Here is a 15852-nt window from a genome sequence, read left to right as displayed (position 1 = left end):
GAACCAATAAAATAATTTTAAAAATTTAAAAACATTTATATTTGGGGAGGATAAAAAGCCTTCTGAGGTGGGGAAAATTCCAGGGCTGCCTTTGCCGCGTCGGGGCGGGGTTTACCGGGACAGGGCGGAGCGGGGGGACCGGGGACCCCCAAATTCGGGGTTCCAGGGGGATCCCCGGTGCCGCTGCTCGGTCCGGCCGTGGGCGGGGCCGGGCGCGCGCCGCAGGAGAGGGCGGGGCCGGGGGCGCGGCCACGGCAGGGCCACGCCCAGCACCGACCTTGTTCCCGGGACGCGCCGCCGCCGGTCGGAGCGGGCTGATCCAGCCGATCCCCGACCCGCCGCCGGTAAGAGCCGTCCGGGCGGGCCGGGGCTGAGCTGCTCGAAAGGGGGGGCCGTGTGTGGGTGTCCGGCCGGGCTATGGCGGGCTCGCCCCTTTCCGGGTGTCTCCCCCGCCTCGGGACGTTCTCCTGCGCGGGGAAGGCGGGATGCGAATGGGGACCTTGGGCGGCTCCAGCTCGGGGGCTGGGGACACTGCTGCGGGTGGTGGGGAGCTGCGGGGGCTGCCTCCTACTCCTCCTCCTCCTCCTTCTCCTCCTCCTCCTCCTCCTCCATGGGCCGGATCCGCGCAGCTTTGCAGCGGATGGCAGCAGCGAGCACCCTGGGAAGCGTGTGCTGCTCCTCCCTGGCACCGCTGCTCTGCTTTGCGTCCATCCCTCCTTCCCCACCCACCCCGTAAACCCCCGTGCTTCCCCAAATTGCAGCCTCTGCCCTGTTTTCCTACGCTTTGTAGCTTTTTATCCCATTTACCCGACCACCGAGCAGCTCTCGCCCAAGGGCACAGCTTGTCCAGCGCCGAGGGCTGCCCTTGGTCCCGGTGGTTTGGTTTTGGGGCGCTGCGGTCACACAGGCCGGAGTGTGGCCGACACATGGCACCCTTTGTGCGGTGCCTTCCGCACTGTGCACCGTCACCAGCTGCTGACCCAGCACAAATTTCAGGATCGGGCACCTCCCTCTTGCCAACGCGTGGCTCCTCAGGGCATGGCACCGGAGCAGGTGAGCGGCTCGCTCGGCTTAGGGCGAGTCGAGCTTTCTGCCCTTTGCCGGGTCCGTTCCGAGCCTGCCCCGCCATCGCTGCTGCCGGACAGACCGGGCGGCAGCAAGGACAGCGTCCCGCCCGCCCCGGAGCCTTCCTCTCCCGCGGGACGCAGCCGTGGAATTCCAATCCCTTTTTCATTTCCTCTCGGGATTTTTGTTGTGTCATTGAACTGCACGCTGACTCCACGGCGGGTACAGTGGGTTATCCCGAGTTAATATCCAAGAGGGTTGGGGACAGTAAGGTGTGGCAAGCTGCGGTACATATGGTTTAGTCTTATTTTAATGGGGGAGATCCGTTATAGAGCTGAGTTGCTCCCCTGTTTGCTTTCCTACGGTTTTGACTGCTTGGTTTCAGCTTTGTCCTGGAAAAGGTGGGCAGGGACTCTTGGATCATGACTATCCAAGTTTAACACCTCCACAGCTCCGTAGCACAGGACACGTGGCTGCACGGATGTGATAGCAGCACCCAGCACCGCCACAGCCAGATTCCCATCGGGATGTGCAGATTCTTGATTTGGGATTCAGGATGCGTGAAGGCATCTGGGAGGGAAGCTTGTCTTGCTTTGTGCTGCTTATTTAATGGAATACCTTTGGGCGTGTGCAGCAGGGGAGGGAGGTGCAGGTAGTGGTGTCTGCAGTCAGGATGGGTTGGTGGGGAACTGGCACGGTTGCCCCCCCATCCTGCTTCCCTTTCCCTGCCTCCTCCCTGGGGTAAATAACCCCGTCCCCCTCTCTCACCCCGCAGCAGAGGCCGACATGAGCACGTCCTTGCTGTGTTAGGGCTGCCCCTCCCCACGTCAGAGCCCCCAGCCCGGCGGCGAGGATGCGCGCCTGGAAGGCGGTGGCCAGCACGCTGGCGCTCAGCGGGGCCGATGTGGTGGTCACCACGCTGCTCTACACCCATGGCCAGGGCGGCCGGAATGTCCTGCAGGACTTGCGGCACTTCAACATCTTCAACTCGCTGCTGGACATCTGGGGGGGCTGCCTGTACCGCAGCTGCGTGCTGCTGGGCGCCGCCATCGGCGTGGCCACCAACACGGCCTATGGCCCCCGGCGCCTCAGGGCATCGCGGACCTTCATCGCCGTCATCTGCCTCCTCATGGGCATCTACATGATGGTGAAGCTGCTGCTCTACTCAGAGGTGCGGAAGACCATCAGGGACCCCTGGTTCTGGGGGCTCTTTGCCTGGACCTACGTGGCGCTGGCAGCCACCTTTGGGCTGTGGCAGCTGCTGGCCTGTGTCACCTCGTCCCGCGAGGCGCTGGGGCCCAGCTCCGAGTCCCGCGCTGAGGTGGAGGAGAGCTGTGATGGGGGCACCTCGAGGGACAAGAGGGAGGAGGCAGCGGGTCCCACCATCCATAAACTGCTGTCCTACACCAAGCCAGATGCCTTCTTCCTGGGCATCGCCTCCTTCTTCCTCCTCGTGGCCGCCCTGGGTGAGTGAAGGAAGCAGGCAGGCCGTGGTGTGCTCCCATTCCCACCAGGAGGGATGGTGGAGCCAGAGTCATGGGGCATGGAAGCACCCTAGGATTGCTTTTTTGGGTGTGCTGGGTGGCACATGCTGCATGGGGTGGGTGAAAAATGCAATGGGACAGAACCGAATGCAATAGGGGATAAAATACTCTGTGAGTGCAACGTCCCCATTGTGTGATGGCCAAGTATCTCTGGGGTGGGGATGGGGTTGTCCACAGGCTGTCACAGTTGGGAATACAGATCCTGTGCCAATCCCATGCAGTGGGGCTGAGCCCCTACGTCCTGTCCTTGTCCTGCAGGAGAGACCTTCCTGCCCTACTACACGGGGCTGGCCATCGACGGCATCGTGGTGCAGAAGAGCATGGATCGCTTCTCCACAGCAGTGCTGGTCATGTCGCTGCTCGCCATAGGAAGGTAATGCAGGGGCTGGATCCTGGCAAGGAGTTTGGGGTTTTCCCACAGGAGCTCGTGGTGATGGTAGGCACAAGCACCCCCCCTGCACCAGTTTGCTGCCAGGCCCCAGGGATGTGCTGTGAATTCTCTGAGCAGAGAGGCCATGGCTGGCAGTCACGAGGCCTTTGTGTGGCCCTTCATGTCCATCTGCTGGAGGTGGGGGAGCAGGAATGGACACAGGGAATGGGTTCCCTGGGGAGTGCTGTTCCAGCAGTGCTGCGTTCCTTCCCAAAACTTGTGACTGCCGTGGTTAGGACCAGCCACCACTGTGCTGGTGGCACCCAGGAGAGGTGTGGGCTGGTGATAAGTGGTGTCAGCACTGCCCAGGCCCTTGGCCAGGCGTGGGGGTGTTGGTGTGGCTGAGAGGGTTTCGTGTCCATGGCTCTATAATGTTTCTTATCTGCAATTAGCTCATTTGCCGCAGGTATCCGGGGCGGCGTTTTTACGCTCATCTTTGCACGGCTGAACATCCGCCTTCGGAACTGCCTCTTCAGGTCCCTGGTGTCTCAGGAGATGAGTTTTTTTGATGAGAATCGCACAGGTTGGTTCCTCTCTCCCCTGGATTTGCTCTAACCCCTCTATCCCATCCCAGATTTTTTCCCCTTGGCTTGCTCTACTGTCATACAGCAGACTGGGGGCAGCCAGAGGCAGCACCCACGTGCTCGTGGTTAGAAATAGAGGCAGAAAGCTCTTCCCTTTCTGTTGCCTCCCACTGTGGGGATGTCCCATTGCCACCCATCAGCCCGGCATCCAGAAGTCCCACCCCCAAAACTCCCATTTCCTTCCTCCCATCAGTGCCTATTGATGGGCTGCTCTCCAGCTCTGCTCCAGTCCCTGAATCCTCAGATGCGTGAGGCTTGCTGGGTGTGCTTGTTGCTTTCTCTGCTTCCAGTTCAGTCCTGTCCCAGTCCCAGGCCATGTGTGCCACTCTGGTGTAACTTGCACACATTTAATTTTGTCTCAGTGGTATTTTTAGTTTTGAGGCTGTTGCTGTATTTAGCAGTCACTGCACAGTGCCTTGGTAGCTGAGAGCAGCAGAGATGTTACTGGAAATGGGATACAGATAACCCTGGACTTGCACAAAAGCATGGGAATTCAGCTGGACTCAAACACAGGCCAAGGATTCAGGAGCTCAGTGTGATGTTTGCTGGCTGTAACACTCAGCTCCACCAAAAGGCACCGCCAGAGCTTCATCCCTCAGTAGCTGGACCCATGTCCTCAGGTCCCTCGGGCCAGCTCCAGGCTGTGGACTGTGCGTGGCCTGTGAGCTGCCCTCCAGCACAGGATGCTGCCACAGCCTCCTTTGCTGTCCTGCAGCCACCCTTGGTGACCCAGGGATGTAGCTTTGTGCCTTCAGGTGCCACCTCCTGCTCCTCGTGCATGCAGCAATCCAAGCTCCTCTGTTTTGCTTTGCATCCACAGTGGTGGAGGTGGAGAGTTGCCCCCCGCCACGCCACCCTTCAGACCCCCAGCTGGTTGGGTGGGCAGCTCCATCTGGCCCCTGGCATGGGATGTGGGACACCATTAGGCAGTGACCTGCAGTGGTGACACGTCCCTGCTCTCCCTTCCCTGACCCCTTATTGCTGCAGGGGACGTCATCTCCCGCCTGACGTCGGACACGACCATCGTGAGCGACCTGGTCTCCCAGAACATCAACATCTTCCTGCGCAACGTGGTGAAGGCCACGGGCGTCATCTTCTTCATGTTCAGCCTCTCCTGGAAGCTCTCCCTGGTCACCTTCATGGGCTTCCCCATCATCATGCTGGTGTCTGATGTCTATGGGAAGTACTACCAGGTAGGCAGGAGCAGCTGGCATTGCCGCAGTGCTGGGCTGGTCACCCTGTGAAGCCATCAAGGAGCTTGTGGGTGGCCTTGGGGCTGGTGGGAGTGATGCTGGAGTGTTTTGCTGCCAGCAGTGGAGGCAGGAAGGTGACATTAAACCTGTGTGGGCAGACAGGTGTAGCCTGAGCTCTTACCTTGCTTCCTGCTCAGGACTGGAAGCATCTCATGTCTGATAGAAGGGGTGGCTGGGCTGTGGAATGTCCTGTATGCATCTGCCTGTCCTCATGCCATCTCTCCTCCCACTTTGGAGTCACCTGGTGGGGTCCCAGAGCCCGGGGTGAGCAGGGAGATGTGCCACGGGCAGCCTGGCACCCGCTGAGCTCCCTCTGCCTCCCCCTGCTCCCTGCAGAAGCTCTCCAAGGATGTGCAGAGCGCTCTGGCCAAGGCCAACAACACAGCTGAGGAGACCATCTCGGCCATGAAGACCGTCCGCAGCTTCGCCAACGAGGAGACGGAGGCCAACGTGTACTGGCAGAAGCTGCAGCAGGTGTACAAGCTCAACAAGCGGGAGGCCATGGCTTACACCTACTATGTCTGGTCCAGTGGGGTAGGTGGATGGCCCTGGGGCTTCCCTGCGTGGGGCTGGGATGGGCAGGGTGGTCTCTCCAGATCTCAAAGCACACGTGGTTCTCCTCTGCTCCCAGGGAGCTCTGTGGGGTGAGCGCAGCCCTGCTGTCCGCTGCCGGTCATCCCCAGGCTCTCAACCATTTGTTATTTTTATCCATCAAAAAATGCATCCCATTCCACTCAGTGTTGTGTTCCCTGGAGCTGCCTGTTTTCCCCTGCACGTGGGGCAATAATTGATAAGAGCCCAAGGTCGTGGAGCAGCCCATGGCTGCGTGGTGCTGCAGTGCGTGCCGGTGCCAGCTCCGCTCCGGGCTCCGGCTGGGAACAGCCGCGGCGTTGGTTGAGCTTCTGCTCAGGAACGGAGATCTTCTGCGTGTGGGTGGTGGCAGGGGGAGGCTGCTGGGCTTTGGCTTTGGGCTTGTTTTTTTTTTTTTTCCCCCTGCAAAATGCTTTTTCATTGTTTAACACCAGATGGTTTGGGATTTCTCCAGGGCAAAACCCTCACGTGAGGCTGCCCTCGTCTCTGCACGTTCAGGGATCGAGGCAGTTGCTGGTGAAGGGTCTGTGAGTTATGGTGCCTTCATGCAGCTGTGAGAGACTTTATGGCTTCCCAAATCTGGAAACAAAATGGGAGCATTATTTGCGTTATTTCTGGGCTCCCAGGTGAAGCTGGAGCATGAGCTGGGTTGACACTGATCCTGACAAATCTAAGAAGGCAAAAGCCCTCAAAAAACTGCTCCTGCAGGATTCACCTAGAAAGAAGACAATGGATATAGCTCAGCTCTGGTAGAGTCTTTCTTGGAGGGAATGCAGGAGCTTAAGGATCTGAGCTATAGAGGAGGCATTTTTCCCCCTGTATTTTTGTCTGTGTGAATTTACAACCTCTTCTGGTCCCACAGGGCACCAGGGCATCGCTGCTTTTTGGAGCACCTGGGCAGCATGGAACAAAACCAGCTGAATAAAAAGGGCTGGTATATTTGTCACATCAGAGCTGATCTGTCTCCTTTCTATAGTAGGTGGTACCCCCCACAGACTTCAGGTGACAGCTGGGGTTATGCTTCAGGGACTTGTACAGGCAAGGAGGATATTCTGCATTAACTCCTGGCTTGATTTTGTGTTCTAAATTAAAATGTGTCACACTCATATAACAGAAAGTTTATTTTAGTGGTGAGGTGACTGCATGCCTTGGATAATTTGAACGTAGATTATTATGCTTGAGGGCCTTAGTCTACGAGAGAAGTTCATGAAATGCTCTGTTATTTCAGATAAATTCTGCCTCCTTGGCTGCTGTCCCTCGGGACTTGTTTTGTTGAAAGATATCTGCCCAGCTCCTTAAATCAGCCCATGTACTTGAGTTGTTTTTCTCATTTCCATGCTCGCTCCTAGGGCTGTCAGCTGCACTGTCAGGCATCCTCAGCTCAGGGCTCAAAGAATAAATGTCAGCACATGAAGTTTGGGCTGTTGTGTGAATAATGACAAATGCACCAAAAATCCCTTTGTCCTTGCTGATTCTGGGGTGTTTTCTTGCTTTCAGCTGACCCTGCTGGTGGTCCAAGTCAGCATCCTTTACTACGGTGGGCACCTCGTGATCTCTGGGCAAATGACAAGTGGAAACCTGATATCCTTCATCATTTATGAGTTTGTCCTGGGGGACTGCATGGAGGTGAGTTCCCAGTTTTAGCAGGGAACCCCAGAATGGGTTGGGTTGGAAGGGACCTTAAAGCCCATCTCATTCCAGCTCCCTGCCGTGGGCAGGGACACCTTCCACACCTTCCCAGGTTGCTCCAAGCTTCATCCAACTCACTCTTGGACACTTCCATGGGTGCAGCAGCCACAGCTTCTCTGGGCAACCTGTGCCACGGCCTCCCCACACTCTGGGCTACCCCTTCTATCTCCCAGAAAGTCCCAGGGCAGTTGCAGGGATAGATCCAGTGCTGACTTTCCCATGATTCATTTCTTTGGTGCTGTGGCACTGCCAGAGGGGGGATTCTCCCCTCTGCTCCCCATTCCTCCCCTGCTGTGGTCTCACAACCTTCATGTTCCTAAAGCAGCTTGTCCCCCAAAAAGGCAGCTGGGACCAGAGGGGTCAGAGCTGAAGGGCAGAGCCCTGGCTGCCTGCCAAGCACATTTCCTGGTGTGAAGAATGAAGGGATTACAAAGCTGCCTGTTAAATTTCAGGCTTCATTAAAAACTTAATTATATTACTTTTTTTTTTTCCTTTCCCTGGGATAGGCTGCAAGCTGCTGCGTTGGCAGCACATTAGCAAGATGGGATTGTGGGTGGGATGGTAGAGCCCACCCAGATCTGCCTTCCCCTTGCAGAGGCATAAACTTGGCTAATCCAGGCAGGAATGATCCAGTCGAGGTTTCCTCACAGCCAAGTGTGGTTTTGGTGGTGCTTCAGCCTCTGTGCAGGGGCAGAGCAGAGCTGGAGGCAGCCTGCCTGGCTCTCACCATCTGCTCAGATGACTGCAGCCTCTGCTGGGGTTTCCAGGCTGTGGTTTTGGTGTGGATTTAGTTTGGTTTGGGGTTTTTTCCCCCTCCTGCTGGGAGGGGCAGTTACAGTACAAACTGTTCTGCAGCTCTGGGTTTAATATTGAAAAACACCCTTTCCCTGGGCTGTCCATGTATCCCTTCCATACCCAACAGAGGAGGGAGAGTTTTCTTGCCCTGTGTCTGATGCCTGCAGTCAATGTCAGGCGATGGGAGACTTGGGAATGCTTCAGCCATTCCCCTTTGGAGTGGCACTGGCTGATTTCCCCATCACCTGGGAGGGTCTCACTGCTGTCTCCTCCCTTGCAGTCCATCGGCTCCGTGTACAGCGGCCTCATGCAGGGCGTGGGAGCTGCTGAGAAGGTCTTTGAGTTCATCGACCGCCAGCCCACCATGGTGCACGACGGCTCCCTGGCCCCGGATCACGTGGATGGCAAGGTGGAGTTCAGGAATGTCACCTTTTCCTACCGCACTCGCTCCGCCACCCAGGTCCTCCAGGTGAGCCCCGTGGGCACTGAGCACTCCCACGTGCTGCTGCTCCATCCTGGCCAGGAGCAAACCCCAGCCCGTGGGGAGTGTCAGCTGCCTGTCAGAGATGTGTAAAGGCAGGCTCAGTGCTTGCTGGAAAACAGATTAAAAGGAGCAGCGGGTGTTTAGGGCCGGCCTTCCTTACAAGGAATGAGATTTATTAATAAAACCCTTGTTCCCTGCTCAGGCATTAAACATGTCAGCGTGGTACAGGGCTTTGTGCCAAGCTGCCTCAGACTGTTTCTGTGAGAGAGGGGCTGGGATCATGAGACAGGGGGAAGCAGCAAAGAGGTCATTTTGCTTTTTAGAGGACCTGCTACATCAGCAGGCAAATCTGAAGCAATTTGGAGGCTTTTCGCTTCCTCAGAGCCAGGAGAAATGGCTGATGTGGCACATCACCAAGGCAGAGGGGCACTCTGGCCAGATTCTGGCTCCTTCTGTTGTGTAGTGCCCCAGGACATTGAGAAAAGGCTGGACCTGAGCATGCTCTCCCATCCATGTTGCAGGACGTGTCCTTCACCCTGCACCCTGGCAAAGTGACAGCGCTGGTGGGTCCTTCAGGGAGTGGGAAGAGCTCCTGTGTCAACATCCTGGAGAACTTCTACCCCCTGCAGGACGGGCAGGTGCTGCTGGATGGGCGTCCCATTAACATGTACGATCACAAGTACCTGCACTCCGTGGTACGAGCGACTGATACCTGTCTTCTGCTTGGGATACCTGTGTTCTGCTTAGCCCACTTGCCACCTGCAGGGCTCTGAGGGGATGCATGGCACTGCTGCACGTTGCTTTGGATTTGATCTGGCAGCTCCAGAAATGTCCAGAAAGCTGGAGGCTGGAAGTGGTCCAAGAAATGAATTTGGATAATTTGTGGGGGCGGAAGGGAAGGGGATGGAGGGTGGTTTCAAGGGGAAGGGGAAGCCTTCCAAAAACAGAACAAAAAACATCTTTTGTTTGGTATTTTTTGGCCAACAGAGTAGAAATATGTTTTTGGCTGTTGGATTAATTATCATCTAAACTGGGTTTGGAAAAAGAGTTTTGTATTCCTCCAGCAATTTCTGCCTTAAGATCTTAGAGTAATTCTCAGCTAATGGGGAGTTAAACCTCTCAGGATCCTGGCAGCAGCTGGAGCACCAGAAGGGCTGGTGCTTTGCCTAAGAGAGGGGTCCGGGCCCCTCAGCTCTCATCTGTGTGTCAGCACAGATCAGCCTTCATCTCTGCAAGTAACTGCCTCCTTTGTTTGCCCCCAGAGCAAATGGCCTCAGCAGTCAGCAGGAAAACCTGAAAACAATTGATCAGAGACAGGCTGGAAAGCCGAAGTCACTGTGACTAATTTACATTCCCGGCCCGTACAGAGTGAAAATCAAAGGCCAAGCAAATCTTTCAGTTTAGAAAGCCTGGTGTGGTGTTTGGGGCATGGGGAGAACTCAATTAAAATATGACCGTGTCTCCCTGGCTCTCTCATGCACAATTCTGAGTGCTAGTTTGAAAGGTTTGATGTATTCCAATATCAAGGATTTGATAAAGCAGCTGAACGTGACAGTGAGCAGCCATGGCTGTAAGGCAGGACAGGGAGACTGTTGCTAAGCAATTAAGGAATTGCAGCAGTTACCTCCCTAACTTGCTCATTTGGGATTAAAAGATGCAGGAGGGCTCATTCACACGGCCCAAGTGTGACTACTGGCCTTGAAAGGAAAATCAGCAAGGGCCTGGGAGAGGGTCTCTCCAGCTTGACTTATCCCAGCAACTGGTTTTCCATTCTGGGAAAAGCAAACAGTGATAGGAATAACAGATCTGGAGCAAAACCACAGCAGGCTTTAGGAGGGAGAAGCCCATCCCAGATGCCAACATCCCAGCATTGCATCAGGTTTCTCCCCTGCAAAATGGCTTTCCAGCAGAAGATGCCAAGTGGGCATGCTGACATTGGCATCCTCACTGGAAGCTCACCATGAGCACTTCTCTGTCTTGGTTAATGACATCTCTATATCTTGGAATATCTGTATATCATATCTATATCAATAGCAGGAACAAATATCAATGGTCTGAGATATCATGCAGTGCATCTTCTGCTCCTGACCCCTGCTCTCCCTTTGCTTCCTGCAGATCTCTCTGGTGAGCCAGGAGCCCGTGCTGTTTGCCCGCTCTATTGCAGACAATATTTCCTATGGCTTGGCCTCAGCCTCCTTCGAGTCCGTGGTCCAGGCTGCCCAGAAGGCCAACGCCCACAACTTCATCACCGAGCTGCAGGATGGCTACCACACAGGTACCCACCCACTGCTGAGCCTGCCAGCTGCACGTCCTGCCAGCTCCTGGTTTTCATTTTGACCCCTCCCTCTCTCCCTTGACCCAACAGAGGCAGGGGAAAAGGGAGCTCAGCTGTCAGGTGGGCAGAAGCAGAGAGTGGCGATTGCCAGGGCCCTGATCCGAGCCCCTCCCATCCTCATCCTGGACGAAGCCACGAGCGCGCTGGATGCGGAGAGCGAGCACGCGGTGAGTGGGTGCCCCGGCTGCTTGGGCCCAAGAGGGCTTGGAGGACAGACTGTAGCCTCAGTTTCCAGCCAGTGGACAAACTTATTCTTGCTATGGTGCTATCAGAGGGTTGAGTGAAGCGCTAATTCCTTAGCAGGAATTTGATTCCGATGCTTTTGTAGCCACCAGGAAAGGAATAATTCCATGCTCACAGCAGCCAGTGCCTGACAAACCTGATGAGGTAGGGATCTTTGCTGATTTTTTTCAATGTGGAAGGTGTTAATTGGCAGACTCTGTGCAGCCTTTTAGGACAGGATACAGAGGAAGTCTGTATAAAATGGTGCAAGGAGAGTAGGAGTGCCTGAGCTCAAATCCCAGCCAAGGCACCAAGGAAGCCACACTTGCAGGAAAAGCCTTGAGCATCCTGTAAACTGGTTTATCTGTCTGGAAGTTTGGCAATGACACAAGGGAAAGCCTGTTCAAGGTTGGGATTCGAGGATGTGTCTCCAATCCCAGAGGACAAATCCTGCTAGGACAGCACAAATATCTGACCTTGGAGCAGCTTGCTGCCTCACAGGTCCTCAGTCACGTGTGTGGTACCTGATGCCAGCCCAGGGTTGATTTTGGCTACCCAGGGGTGTCAATGTGACATGTGCCTGATGGCCACCTGCCTGCCTTTAGACGTCAGTGCTATTGTCTCTTGACTGGAAAAAAACCTCCTCTTGTCTTGCCTTGATACACTGAAGAAAAAATTCTGCTTTTCTGAGCAGCTGCATTCACCAGGTATTCCTGCAGTCTCTGCCAGCAGCACGTGGCCTCCAAATTTGGGGCCCAGCTGTCACAAGTCCCCAGCTTGCAGGATTAGGCCTGTTCTGCTCACCTGGCTGGATCAAGATGGTCTTTGGGCTGCAGCCAGGAGCTGAGCTGGACATGCTGGTGCTGGTAGTGCTGCGGGGAGTAGAGGAGAACACATCTCCTGTCCAGAGGTTCCTGGACAGAGACCACAAAGCTGCTGCTCTCCCAGTGCCCGGGCACTAACACCTTTTCTCCCCGCAGATTCAGCAGGCAATTTACGGCGACTTGCAGAACCACACGGTGCTTGTCATAGCTCACAGGCTGAGCACTGTGGAGAGGGCACACAACATCATTGTGCTGGACAAGGGCCGCGTGGTGCAGCAGGGCTCGCACAAGGAGCTGATGGAAGAAGGAGGCCTTTATTCCAAGCTGGTGCAGAGACAGATCCTGGGGCTGGAGGGGGGAGGCACGGACAGTGGCCAGCCCGCAGCCCGGGGGGACGCGGCCAAGGCGCCCGGGGGGCTGGAGGAGGAGTTCAGGATAGACCATTCCCTGCCGGCGGCACAGGACGATTTCACCAACGCTGCCGCGCCCAAGTGAGGGCGGCCGGCGCTCGGACGCTCCCTGGGATGGAGGTGGCAGAACAGCTGGGATGGAGGTGGCAGAACAGCTGGGATGGAGGTGGCAGAACAGCTGGGATGGAGGTGGCAGAACGGCGCCGCTGGCTCGCCCCACGTCACACACCCTGCACACCCAAACACACACCATAGAGCTTCCTGCAGGACGCCTGCCGGCCGGCAAAACAGGGATTCACTCAAGGGAGCTGGGTCTTTAGCAATTCTCAGCATTTCTACTGGGTTTCTTTTCTTACTTCCAGTAACTCCTCTCGACTTGGACTTTTCTCCCATCGATCTGCATGTGTAACTGCTATTAACTGTAATGGATGTTAAATGCATGCGTGGGGGGGAAGGTTGAAAACCCCTCCAGGAATTTCAGGGGGTGGCTTTTGTGGCTGGATAGAAAAATGGTGACTGTAAAGCAAGGTCCTGCTCCCTCTGTCAATCTATGGGGCTAATCCAAAGTTGGCTGAAGCCTGTAGGGAGTTCCCTTTGGCTTTGGTGAAAACTGGATCACTCCCATGGAGCTGAATGCCGGGAGAGTTTTGCACTGAGTGCCTGCAGGCTCAGGCTCTCAACCATTGCTGCTGAGCTTGTATTACGTAGTATCCATCCTTGCTGGGACAAGCCAGGGGACCGGGAGGCAGATGTTACTTTCTGATTTGCTCTTGGTGCTTGGTGGGTGTTTGTTTTTAAGGATGAAACGTTTTACCATAAATGGGTTAGGTTTTGGGGGTTGGGTTTTTTTTTTGTTCGATTTGTTTGTAGTTTTTTAACGTTATTTGTGTGCACTGTGCAATGTCTGTCTGGCTCCAGCATCCACTGAAAATTAGTCTGTTACTTCAGAATTTTTTTTAACTCACAACCTCGGTGCTGGTGTGAAAAAAAAAAAACACTACTAAAGACAGGCAAAAAACACTAAAAGACAGCACTTTATAAATCCCACCAAAGCTTTGTTCAGCTTCAGGCCATGCTAGCGACTTCACTGCATGGGAAATCCGTTCTGTCACGTTCCTTGAAGTCCAGCTTCAGCTGCCTGAACTTTATAATGTGTTTCTTTGAATATAATTTATTTTAGTATGAGGGATAGAAAGAAATGTGTTGCTCCTAGCCCTTTGGGGTAATGGCTCTGGCTTAGTAGTGTTATCCTGCTATAGATTGGTGAAAAATCCTATGCAGCCAGGCAAGTGCTGTTTTAAAAATAGCATTTCTAGGGGAACACCGACTTCAGACTCTGCATAGTTAAGAAATTCTCTCAAGCACTTTAGCTCTCATGTTTTCTGATACTTGAATGCTGCTGCATTTTCCTTTCCAGCAGGTTTGCATTTTTGTTATTGGCAATGTTTTGTTTTCATTTAGTGATGTTTTACAAACTCTAAATTTAGTGTCCTTGAGGAGGGATGCTCAAAGAAAAAATAAAATACTACCTCTGCCACTCAACATCGAGCCGCTCTGGTTGGGGGTGTTTTTTGCTTTCTGGGTTTTCAAGGTAACGTTCATCTGACACCACAGCTGAATGCAGCTGCTCCTGCACGTGTTCTGGGAATGACTAGAGGAACCCACAGAGAAGGAGGTATGTAAAACACTTCAGCATCTGATAATGGCTGTGAGCCCAGCAGTCGGGAGAACTCATTTCCACCCAGATCCCGTTGGGTGACAGTCTCCCAGGGAAGGACAGGCAGTCTAACCTGTTCTCAAAGCATGGTGCTTCCTGACTGGAATCTTTTCAGCTGCTGGCTTTTGTGATATGATAACAATCTGTGCCCCAGAAGAACAAGATCTCTTTTTGTTTTCCCTCCCTCCACTTGGAACTTGTGTGGCGCTCTGAGCTCCTCAGTCACCCTTCAGTAAATGGCCAGGAGTTCCTGCTTGATGAATATTTGCTCTGTGGGTATGAGGAGGTTGGGGGTTGCACCCAGCGCTGACAGGAAAGTGATTAATTCTGTATTTTTATCAGTATTTGGGAGCAGAATGTGGCCACCAGTTCATAGAAGTGGAATTGATTTCTGCTTAATTGAAAAAACTGGGGGAAAACCCAAATTGCCTGGGAACTAGGGAGCCCAACTCACCCTGCAAAGTCCTGGCTGGACAATGATCATTAGTAACATGAGATGCCAGGAAAGAGAATTTGATTGTGTCCTGTGTGTCCCTCCCAGGCGTGATTGCAAAAAGGGAACTGGAGGATGCAATTAGATCTGTTTTATTGCAAAAACTGCACTGAATTTCAGGAAGGGAACCCTGTTTCCCAGGGCTGCTGTGATGATAATCCCAGCATTGTATTCCCAGGTTAGGTCCAAACAGCTTCAACTGAAATGGCACACTGGAAACAGCAGATTGTCTCTGCTGGTGGCACCAGTCCAAGCCAGTAACAGGGCCTGACTTTGTTCATTGCCACAGGTGCTGAATTCTCTCTTCTGCATCCAGATAACTCAAGGCTACTTTTCCCCTGAGCCTCTCATCTTGTGGCTTGAACGGGCCCTTTTAGTGTGCTGTTGGCATGTGACAAGTGGCACTGCTTGTGTGTTAAAGCTGTGAGGGTTTTCTTATGCCCTGGAAGATGGGTGGGAGCTCCACACACCACCAGGCATCCAGCAGAATTAATCTCATGCAGATCTTTCTGCCTGCACAAACTCTGGGACTGCATAGGAAATCCTGCCTTTCTAAATCATTCCAACTACAGCTTCTTTTTGAAGTGAAAATCAGGGTCAGCCATGCCCATTAGCCAGCCTGAGCCTGGCAGTAAAGCTGTGCTTCACCCAGAGCAGCAGTGGGAACTGCTCCAGTGCTGGAACACGAGCTGCTTCCTGGAGCTGGCCAGTCCCTCGGGCTTGGCTGCCTGGGGGCAGTCTGTGTTTCAGGCTGTTCTCCTGGAAACAAGGCCACTGTTCCCTCTGAAACCCTGGACTGTAGAATTGTGTGGCTGTGGCTTTGCCCAGAGTTGGGAACGTGAACAAAATCAGTTTGAGAGCTTCTCAGAGTGATGGAGAGAAAAACTTCTTTTTCTTCAAAAGGAAAATTCTTTATAGGGAACTCAGAGGGGTTCATCTGAAACCTTAACCTGGGGGCACTGAAGACTGTCCTGGCAGAACTGTAAGCAATTAAGCATTTGAAAGCACAACTGATTGCAAAGTTGACTGTATATCCCATGGCAGGTTGTTTGCCTCACTATTAATAAGCTCTAACCATTCCCTGTAATAGGTATAACCACAGCTTTATTTGATTTAAACAACGGTGCACCCCATCCAAGGTGAAATTTGAGAGTGGATCCTACAGTCCCAGAGCTTCCCTAGGGACAGGGATTTGCCCTGTGCCTTTGAACAGCCAGGGTCTGTGGCTGACTGACCCAGTAAATGAGCAGACAGTGATGGAAAAAACACAGCTGTGTTTATTCCAACAACTTGTCTCCTGCCACACCAACCTCTGCCTCAATAACCACCTCTGTGTGTTTCAGTGGCTGCACTTTCTAGGCCTTCAGCAGGTCTGGAAGTGCCACAAGCAAATAGAAAGTGCTTCCAGCTCAGGTT

The 15852-nt window shown here is 53.9% G+C and overlaps 1 protein-coding gene across 5 annotated transcripts; it reads left to right on the top strand.

The window, feature by feature from the left end:
- The first annotated feature begins 259 nt into the window (after positions 1-259).
- ABCB9 (ATP binding cassette subfamily B member 9) lies at positions 260-13768 on the top strand. 5 transcript variants are annotated; one of them, XM_059863322.1, is made up of 13 exons: positions 272-344; positions 997-1053; positions 1841-2531; positions 2868-2982; positions 3432-3562; positions 4611-4816; positions 5213-5410; positions 6965-7093; positions 8232-8420; positions 8957-9130; positions 10551-10710; positions 10801-10937; positions 11973-13768. In XM_059863322.1, the coding sequence occupies exons 3-13, from the start codon at positions 1919-1921 to the stop codon at positions 12309-12311; spliced, it is 2391 nt and encodes a 796-aa protein (XP_059719305.1). In that variant the 5' UTR covers positions 272-344; positions 997-1053; positions 1841-1918; the 3' UTR covers positions 12312-13768. The 5 variants fall into 5 exon arrangements, with proteins under 5 accessions (XP_059719304.1, XP_059719305.1, XP_059719306.1 ...); XM_059863321.1 differs by lacking the exon at positions 997-1053 and having other exon boundaries at positions 260-344; XM_059863323.1 differs by having other exon boundaries at positions 289-1053; positions 1844-2531.
- The last annotated feature ends 2084 nt before the right edge of the window (positions 13769-15852 follow it).

The sequence above is a fragment of the Haemorhous mexicanus genome, chromosome 19, assembly GCF_027477595.1.
Source record: "Haemorhous mexicanus isolate bHaeMex1 chromosome 19, bHaeMex1.pri, whole genome shotgun sequence".
Lineage (NCBI taxonomy): Eukaryota > Metazoa > Chordata > Aves > Passeriformes > Fringillidae > Haemorhous > Haemorhous mexicanus.
The sequence above is the reverse complement of the archived record's forward strand: the minus strand, read 5'-3'. Positions and strand labels throughout refer to the sequence as shown.

Bases quoted from the DNA above. Each gene is read 5' to 3' on its own strand.
- ABCB9 (XM_059863321.1), top strand. From the start codon at position 1,919: ATGCGCGCCTGGAAGGCGGTGGCCAGCACGCTGGCGCTCAGCGGGGCC. The intron at 3,563-4,610 runs GTTGGTTCCTCT...TTATTGCTGCAG, and splicing joins TTTTGATGAGAATCGCACAG to GGGACGTCATCTCCCGCCTG. The intron at 8,421-8,956 runs GTGAGCCCCGTG...TCCATGTTGCAG, and splicing joins CCGCCACCCAGGTCCTCCAG to GACGTGTCCTTCACCCTGCA.